General features: G+C 35.1%; 2 protein-coding genes across 2 annotated transcripts; both read right to left on the bottom strand.

Annotated features, from left to right (window-relative positions):
* Positions 1-257: 257 nt before the first annotated feature.
* On the bottom strand, positions 258-2,546 carry LOC114726933 (probable endo-1,3(4)-beta-glucanase ARB_01444). Its single transcript, XM_028913647.1, has one exon. It carries the CDS (start codon positions 2,544-2,546, stop codon positions 258-260), a length of 2,289 nt encoding a protein of 762 aa, XP_028769480.1.
* Positions 2,547-7,022: 4,476 nt separating this feature from the next.
* On the bottom strand, positions 7,023-9,095 carry LOC114726932 (endo-1,3(4)-beta-glucanase 2-like). The gene has a single exon (XM_028913646.1). It carries the CDS (start codon positions 9,036-9,038, stop codon positions 7,023-7,025), a length of 2,016 nt encoding a protein of 671 aa, XP_028769479.1. The 5' UTR covers positions 9,039-9,095.
* Between the last annotated feature and the right edge of the window lie 1,029 nt (positions 9,096-10,124).

The following is a 10,124-nucleotide window of genomic DNA, read 5'->3' as shown; positions in this document are numbered from 1 at the left end:
GGTTAACTAAATTTGTCCTTTTATCAAAAAAATTAATTATTAATAACAAAACTATGAATTCAAAACTTTGTTTTTTTAATGTGTGCTAACGAGGCCCAATAGCCCAATGCCCAATATGAACGTTTCAACTTAAGCCCTCATATTCAGCTAAAAAAAAACAAAAAACTTAAGCCCTCGTATGTTTCAGCCAATTGAGTCACACAATAACCAATATCTTACATCACACACAAACACAACATCATCATCCTCATAATAACTTAATTACAGTAATGATCAAACCAGGAATATTTTTCATGACCATACTCATCTTCTTCTGGTCGATCACCTCTGCTATGAACCCACCATAGCAAATTAGAGAATGAGTTGCCGTCATCAAAACTTTTCAAGCTTCTAATCTTCTTCAATGCGCTTTCTTTATCATAAACTCCTTCCATGGCATAAACGAATCCTTTCCAACCTTCTGCAACACCTTTCCTGTTTCTCAAACCAGGCAATGTCCATTCAACAAGGTCCTTCACAAATCCCACATCAGAGAGCAACACCTCAGTGATTGGCAATAATGGCAGAACTTGAATCCCCAATCTGCATTCTCTCCATTGAGGAGGAGCAAACCAGAGTCCACTGTCTCTCTTGTTGGCCCATAAAACACCGACAAGTCTGTTCTCTTTTGTAAACTCTTCTTCCTCGTACAACATCTTATAATCTGCTGTCTCTTTCTTCTTCACGTGCCACCATGTTTTTGCTGCATGAATTTCAAGAGCTGTTAATGTTGCTCCAATGGCTACCAGATTGGTGTCACCATATGCTAAACCCATTAATGCTGCTGAATAGTATGCGTTCACGGCCTCACTTGTGCTCTCTTGGTTTCTTCCATCTGCAAATTCAGATAAGCCTCCAGCCCAAGAGTGTAACTTGTACAGATCAAAGCATCTTAATCGAGGATAGTTTGAGTTTGATTTTCTTCCCAAGTTCATGAAATCTGCCATTAATGAATAAGCTTGTGGTCTGTACTTTCTTCCCCAGGCTGGATCAATCTTTGCAAGAACTGCTATTCCATATAGAAAGTATCCTAGATGGTAATGGTGATCATTGTAAATTCCAAAACCAAAATCTTCGTCTGCATCTTTAGAGCCTTGTTTTGTGATGATTCCTTTCCATTTTGTGTCATATAAAAAGCCATTTTCATCAAAAGTACCATCCAACCATGGCTCCATGGTCTCTTTCAAGAACTGGGTTACTGCAGGAATGGCTTCTGGAAAACTCATTTCTTCAGCTATCAAACCTAACCTTGCTGCTCTTGCAATTGATTTCCCAGAAAAATAGCAAGATGGTGGTATTGTTTTTGTTCTTGATGGGTTATTCAAAGCATCGATATCTTCAGAAAGTGCTGAAACAATCTCATCATAAGAATTTTGGTTGATTTCTCTGGTTGAATGCCAAGTAATAGGAACAGGCTTTGTCTTCAATACCCATGAGTCTCCAACGACTCCAACAAGTTCACCATCGATGCTTCTGTACTTGAAATCATTTAGAATAGTAATTTCGCAGTCATTAGCAGATAGAAGTTGAAGATGAAGAGGGTGGGCTAACATTAACAAATCTCCCCAACCTCTCTTTTCCCATTTATATTCCAAAGAGAATGGCATTCTGAATGTGGCATCCCCAGATACAGGATAACAAAAGCAGAACTGATTAAGGATCGTTTCAAGTTTTGGATTCGAATCTGGCAACAGAGCTATCCTGATTATCCCCGAAAACTCTTCAGATGTAATCTTTGAGGGATCGTGGTTCAAACCAATGGGTGATGAGGTGTATATAAGCCATGTTTGACCATTGCTGAGCTGAAGGGTATATTTGGTGAGCGAGGCATTATTGGAAGAAAGCGAAAGGATAGAATGAACAGTGGAAATTGAAATTACTGTTTGATTCGTCACATTTACAGTTAAAAAGGGACTTCCTCTAACAAGAAAGAATTGCATATTGGAGGAGGGAAATTCCAAAGTGACACCAAGGTCACTGAAGGAAGAGATTACATGCGTCTTCTGGGAATGATGATCAGTTACCTCTGAGGCAGAGATGGTGAGATCAGCGGTGAAAATCTGTGAAATAAAAGTAGAGGTGGAGGAGCGAGATGGGTAGGAGAGAGAAAGGGAGGAGAGACAGGGTTTAATGATGTAGGGATGAATGTATTCAGGTTCGACATTGTTGAGAACGAAGTTCTGGAAAAAGGAGTTAGTAGGAAGTGGGGTTGAAAGAAGGCTAGGGACGAAGAACTTGGAGGGATCAGGGACAATTGTGGATTGAACTTGAGGGAAGAGAAATGGAGTGTTTAATACCTTCTGAGGCTTTGGTGGTGATGAAGGAGGAGGCGGGGGAGAAGGCGGTGGCGGTGGTGGTGAAGGAGGAGGAGGAGGAGGCAGCGGTGGCGGTGGTGGCGGCGGTGGCGGTGGAGGAGGCGGCGGAGGTGGTGGCGGTGGTGGGGACTTTTTGCGTCTTCCAAAGAATCTACTGATTTCTTTTTCAATTTTTCTTCCGAACCTTGGCATATTAGTAGGTAAGTTAGACAAAAGTGGGTTTGGTTGGATTTGTTTGGAATTGGAATTGACGGTTAAGTTAGTTGGAAGCGGGGATGAAAGATTGGTTATATGCCGTGGAAGAGTAAACCTATGCAAAAAGAAAGGGATTGATGAATGAATAGTTCTGTATATGAAAACAAAATATGACACTCTATTGGCGTAGTAGCTAGGCAACTAATTTATAATTATTAAAAATATATTAAGTCAATTATTTATATGTATTATACTATTGTTTAGAACCAAAACAAATTTATCAACTAACTTTTTCATTTAGAATAGGAGGAATAAGAAAATAATTTCATAGAGTATATATTCGATCCCCTGCCCCCAAAAGAAAGTATACTTTGCGTTGAAGTTTTAAGCAATATGCTTAAGGATTAAATTGTCATATGATATATATATATATATATATATATATAAAAACAGGTGTTAATACTAGGTTACATAAAATAACGTTCCTGTGCTTTTTCCAACAGTTAGATAACCGAAAAGGTTTTTGTGTAATTGAACGAATTGTTTGAAGGAAGAGTTTGTGCTTCACAAAAGAAAAACTTTCGTTGCTACTATTTTTTAATTTGGCTTTTCAGAACAATAAATAAATTAATACTTTAATTAAAAAATCTCCTGTATAAAATCAATCAGATAATGGCAATATGAAAGTGGGAATAATAATAAAGGAATCTTGGACTGGGAATGTGTGTTTGTTTGATGAATTCAAGAAAGAAACTTGGGTTTCTGAACGTTGGTGTCCAAGAAAGGCATGCCGTTATTCTCTCTCTTTTGGAGCTATGGTGACTAGATTTTAGGTAAAGACAAAAAGATAAAGATAAAGTTAATTTAAAATGATTTATATTCATTATAGGCATATATTGGTGAAAATAAAACTATAATTTTAAAAATATTTTTACAGTATACGAAATAAATATATAAAAGAATTTGTCTAGATTTAAAAAAAAATACTTTTTAAAAATATTTTTTATACAATCCAAACACCCTCATAATTTAAAAAGATAAATAATGACCATTTGGTTAATGAAGATAATGAGAATTACCAAATTGACTTTCCTCAAAAGCAAAAGAAGTTTGCAATTTAAGGAACGGAAGATACTCTCTACACATTTAATTTAATTTCCTACTTTTGCAAAATTTATCTCCTCATTACTTATTTTCTTCAGGAAAAATTATTATAAGATCTTAAGAAAAGAATATAATCACACAAAAAAAATCTCAATAACAAATTACTAACAGCATGAATTTATCACCTCAAAATCCTTTCGCTGTATTTTGTTTTACCAGCTTTTAAATAAATAATTGAGAAATTCAATTTTAAAGCCTTGGAAGAAATAGAGTTATGGCCTGGGAATAGATTACTCTGTGCTTTAAAATTTTAATATTTTGTGTCAGATTTATCTCTGTTGGTAGAAAATACTTTTAGTTTTTATAAAAAATTTTTTAACTTTTTTATTTAAAATGAAAACATTGAATTCTCCACGAATGCATAATCATGGATTGTTCAACAAATAGTTTTGGACCATCTAGAAATATACTAGACTGATAAAATTTTGAAATAAATATTGGAGATAATGATCAAATAAATATAGCATTGACTTTTAGGAAAATGACACTTAGAAACCAAACAATAAAAATAAGTGTAAATAGGGACATTGCAATGATGGCGGCAAATTTGGGGCAGAAAAATGAGTTAAGTCTAAGCTGTAAGGATTTAAGATTTTAGCATAGTTTTAAAAACAAAAACAGAAATTTTATTACCAATATTAGACATGATCTGAAATTCCAATAAGATTACATAATTAAATAAATAAAGAGTAAGCCTGCAAGTGCTTTACAATGATGCATCAGGAACGTTGCGTAACCTTTTAATTTTTCCTTTCTCTTTCTCTTTCTCTTTTCTTTTCTTTTCTTTTCTTTTCTTTATGTGGAAAGCAATCATAAACGAACACTTCCAAAAATAATTAAAAAAAAATCTAACAAGGTTTACATATATCCAAAACTAATGGCACGTTTGGTTGGACTACAAGAATCAGGATTACACTGGTGGAATATGTGAATAAGAATTACAACATGTGGGAATATGGTAAAAAGACATTTTTTGCCCCCGCCTCCTCCATAGTCTCCCTGACCACACAACCACCTGCTCATGCATCTCTTCATCCACTACCCTTCTCCTCCATTTTCATTACCACTGTTGAGCTTTATCATTATGGGTGTCATAGCTTCATCCCTAATGAGTGCCGCCACTCATTAAACTCCTCCTATTCATGAACTTTGCCACCACCATCAACCTCCCCACTCGGCAATGGTGATTAAGTTTAGGAACCAAGATATTTGGGTCTTCCATGTAGACCTTGAAAACTCATCCTGAATTCTTAGTGAAAACCATGGAAACAACTTCAAGTGAAAACCATGAACAAAAAGACTAGAAAAAGTGGGTAAAATAGTAGCAGGAAAAAAAAAGAAAGATGTGGTTACTCATTTGAACAAACTTTTTTGGCCTTACAAATCATTAAGCGATGAATCAATTAGATAATGGCAATACTTGACCCTTTTCATTTGGATCAGAAGGCAACAAAACAAATTAATGACATTTAGGACTGGCAATATACATAAACTTTAGTAGCTCTCTACCTCGTTTTTTGCCGTAGTCCTGATCCCTCTTTTATCTTCCATCCAATGATTTCATTTTTGTTTTTAGCTTTTTGAATCATTTTGCCTTGATTATGTTTCTAGACATTGGTTATGGCAACAACCAATGAAAAAAAAGAGGGGGGAGGCGATGATGGAAGGGAAGGGGGTAAGAGAAAAATGTGATAAGGATATTTTAGTCCTTTTTGTTTTTATAATTATTAAGATTAATTTAAAAATTATTACCTTTTTCAGATTTCTAATATTAAACCAAACAAACTTATTGTAATCATCTTTACAATACATTACATTCCCTCCTATTATATTACATTCTATTACTTATGATTCAATGAACCAAACGGGCTAATTCGCACTTGATTACATTAGTGTGAATTTTGAATTATACATTTGTTATCAGTGTATTTGTAAGTATTTTCATAAATATTTTTTGTGTCTTTTGTTTTTCTGGTAAACCCTCAAGATTTAACATTAACTTAGTTAAAATTTATAATAAATGAATAAATAAAACTTGATTTTTTTATATGGCTATCTCACTAAGTCAAATTTAAGTATTGTCGAGCTCAATTTTCAGTAACTTTCGTAGGAATTTTTTTAGCAGTTACAAATATTACGATTTAAGATTTTGTGTTTAAACAGTCAAAACGTGGTATATAGGTAATAAAACCTAACTTTGATCCTTAACTAAATGACTTGAAAGGGGAGTAGTTCTTGTAGGATGAATGTTCTTGTTACACAAAACTAAATGACTTTAGTAGAATTTTTTTTTTGGGTATTGACTTTAGAAGAATTTTGATGTGGAATTTATGATTACTTCTTTAAGTCCTTGTTTAGTATTTAAAATAAAAACATTTTTCAAAAAATAAAGATATTAAATTTTTAACATCATTGAATACTAGATTTTTTTTTTAATCTAGGATTAGGAGCATAAAAAATTTTATCCATCTACAAAATTATTATATCTCATTTTAATTTTCTTTTAAAGCGTTGACTTTCCCTTACATGTATGATCGTAGTTCAACAAATAATTTTATATTTTTTAACATCATTGAATACTAGCTCTTTTTTTTTTAATCTAGGATTAGGAGCATAAAAAAAACTGTTATCCATCTACAGAATTATTATATCTCATTTTAATTTTCTTTTACGGCGTTGACTTTCCCTTACATGTATGATCGTAGTTCAACAAATAATTTTAGACTTTTACACCTTCTAGAAATATATAAAATATATAAAGCCAATAAAATTTTAAAATAAATTATGTAATAATGATCGGAATCAGATTCAATAATATCTGTAAATCCATTGACTTCTTGCTCACTGTACAAAGTACATAACTCGGACTTTCTTCCTCTCTTAGCAGATAACATTTCCGCTAGATAGAGCTTTGAATATATCTAGCAATAACCAGAAACCTAATTATTATTGTTAATTATTATTTCAAATTCCAATAAGATTACACAATTAAATAAAAAAAAAAGTACATCAGAAACATTAGTTAACATTTTCCTTTGAATGTGGAAATGGAAAGCAGACATAAGAATTCAGAAACGAATGCTTCCAAATGATGAGCAAACAAAAAAAACAACTAACAACATTACATGAAATCAGAGAGTCCCCTGTTTTTAATATTTGTAAAGATTCCCGTTTCCTCTGCTGTGAACCCACCAAAGGAGATTGGTCAAAGAATTCCCATCATCGAAACCTTTCAACTTTCTGATTTTCTTCAATGCATTTTCCTGATCATAGATCCCTTCCAATGCAAAATCAGAGAGTCCCCTGTTTTTAATATTTGTAAAGATTCCCGTTTCCTCTGCTGTGAACCCACCAAAGGAGATTGGTCAAAGAATTCCCATCATCGAAACCTTTCAACTTTCTGATTTTCTTCAATGCATTTTCCTGATCATAGATCCCTTCCAATGCAAAAGCAAACCCTTTCCTTGATTCTTCAGCATTTTTCAACTCAGGCTCTGTCCATTCCACAAGCTCCTTCGTGTATCCCACATTAGAGAATAACACTTCTGTGATTGGCGTTATTGGCAGAACTTGAATCAGAAGTCTGCAAGATCTGCAATCTGCAGAAGCCCACCATAATGCACTGTCTCTCTTGTTAGACCACAAGATCCCCACAATCCTATTCTCCTTCACAAACTCTTCTTCATACATTTTGTTTGATTCTTCCACATGCCACCATGTTTGAGCTGCAAGAATCTCCAGAGCTGTGAGGGTTGAACCAGTGGCCATCAAGTCTGAATCTTCATATACTAAACCCATTAAGGCTGCTGCATAGTAGGCATTCACTGCTTCACTTGTACTCTCTTGGTTTCTGCCATGTTCAAACTCTGTCAAACCAGCAGCCCACGAATGCAAACTATAAAGATCAAAACATCTCAAACGAGTATAATATGGGTTTGAGTTTGATTTCCCTCCCAGGTTGAAGTAATCTTCAACTAATGAATAAGCTTGAGGCTTGTGTTTTTCACCCCAGTCTGGATCGATCTTAGCAAGAACAGCCATTCCGTATATGAAGTAACCTATGTGATAATGATGATCGTTGTAAATCCCAAATCCAAAATCTGCACTTGTACTTGTAGATCCTTGTTTAGTAACAAGTCCTTTCCACTCTTTCTCGTAGAGGAAACCATTTCCTTTGAATGTTCCGTACAACCATGGCTCGATGGATTGCTTCAGAAAGTTCTTGACTTTTGGGATTACTTCAGGATATGATACTTCCTCTGCTATAAGTGCGAGTCTCGCAGCTCTGGCGACACGCTTCCCGTAGTAATAAGACGAATTCGTTGATATGTTTGATGGATTCAGATCGTTCACGTCTTTAACTAGAGCTGAGATGATTTCTTTGGAGGAATCTTGTTTGATTCCTTTTGTCGAATGCCAAGTTACAGGAATTGGGTTTATTTTTAGAACCCATGAAGCTCCGACGACTCCGACGAGATCGCCGTCGATACTTCTGTACTTGAAATCGTGAATGATGGTACAATCGCTTTCTTTGTCAGAAAGAAGCCTGAGATGAAGTGGGTGTGCGAGCATAAGCAAAGCTCCAGACCTTCTATTCTGAAATTTATACTCAACACGATAGGGTTTCTTCAGAGCGGCGTCCCCAGAAACAGGGTAGCAAGAACTGAATTGATCCAAAGTTTTCTCGGACTTGGGATTCTCAGAATCCGGCAAAGCCGCAATCCGAATGATCCCATAAAACCCCTTATCGGAGGTAATCTCCGACGACGAGGTGCGCCTAAAACGGACCGGCGAAGAAGCATAGATGAGCCACGTCTGGTTGTTATCAAGCCTTATGGTGTGTTTCATGAGAGAATCACCGGACGACAACGACACAATGCCGTGGACGGTGGAGATAGAAAGCGACGTCCGCCGTGTAACCTCGGCGGTGACAAAGGGGCTTCCTTTCACGAGAAAGAATCGGAGGTTGGAAGAGGGAAGCTCAAGAGTGACACTGAGATCGCTATAAGACGAGACGACATGTGATATATTAGAGGAACTGTATCGAGAGTTCGATTTAGAGGAGATGGTGAGATCAGGGACGAAGACCTGGTACAAGAGGGCGGTGGAGAAGAACATGAGAGGGTAGGAGAGAGAAAGAGAAGAGTTAGCGGATTTAACGAGGTAAGGATGGAAGTATTCGTGTTGATCGCCATTGTTGAGGACGAAGTTCTGGAAGAAGGAGTTGGTGGGAAGAGGGGAAGAGAGGAGGTTGGGGGAGAAGAAAGATGAAGGGTCGGGCATTACAGTGGATTGGGTTAAGGGGAAGAGAAATGGAGACGCCATTGATGAAGAAGAAGAAGAAGAAGATGGCTGGAGAGAAAAAGGGTGCTCTTGAATGTGAAGCTAATGATGAAAGTGTTAGCTATTTATGGAGGCTGAGATTTCAGAATGTTCGTCGTCAGCATTGAATTGAAAACTTCCAATTGATGCAACTCAAACTGTTGGTTAGAAATCCAATAGATAATTCACATTTAACACAATTAATTAATGTTTGAAAATATGATCATTTTTGGTGATGTGTTTCTCAGCAGCTTTTCTTGAACGTTTAAATTTGAAAGGTGTGGATTTGGGATGGCAAGAATGACAGCTAAGGACCTAAAAGACCCGTTATCCCGTATTACCTTTTGCTCCGGGCGCTGGAGCAGTCCGCCGGCTCCTCACTTCTGATTCTTTGTTTTTGGATTCTTTTTGACTTTTGGTTTGATTATTTCAGTTTTCAGTTGAATATTTAGCTTTTATTTTTTAACATTTTAATTTTCAGTGTTCAATTCTCTTGAATAATAAAATATCATTAATTAATGGTTGTGATTGTATTTGATTATGCATTTCTAATCTAAAATAATGTTTTGCATATATATTTTGACTAACTGATAGTTAATTCGGTTTCAGTTAATTTAGTTAATCAAATTTAATTTGGCGTTTTAAATTGACTTTGTTTAATTTTCTGATTAATTTGGTTTTCACCAAAAATCAAACCAAAAAATCAAATGATTACCCCTAACAATGGGGTTGGATTTATGGGAGATAGGACAAACAAATGTTTGAATCTCTATTAGAAGAAGCGTTTATATTTAGTGTCTGATAATGCCTCGAACAAATTGTCTCCAATAAGAGGATACATATGCTTAGAAAAAAGAATTTTAAGATAAATCCATTTTTATTAGAATTTACAAGATTTAAAAAGAAGAAAACCTTAGTATTTTTCATGCTAGTATTTTTGAAAAAGTACACAATAATATTATTATTTTGATTTATTTATGAAAATTTAAACCTGTATTTCTTATAGACATAAAGTTCTAATCTGTAAGAATATTATTATAATATATATATATAATTTATGTTGGCCCAACGAATTATTTCTATGAGTAA

The sequence above is a fragment of the Neltuma alba genome, unplaced genomic scaffold (assembly GCF_004799145.2).
Source record: "Neltuma alba isolate B1F8T4 unplaced genomic scaffold, ASM479914v2 tig00012413_pilon, whole genome shotgun sequence".
NCBI lineage: Eukaryota > Viridiplantae > Streptophyta > Magnoliopsida > Fabales > Fabaceae > Neltuma > Neltuma alba.
Note: the sequence above shows the minus strand (reverse complement) of the source record. Positions and strands in the feature narration are given on the sequence as shown.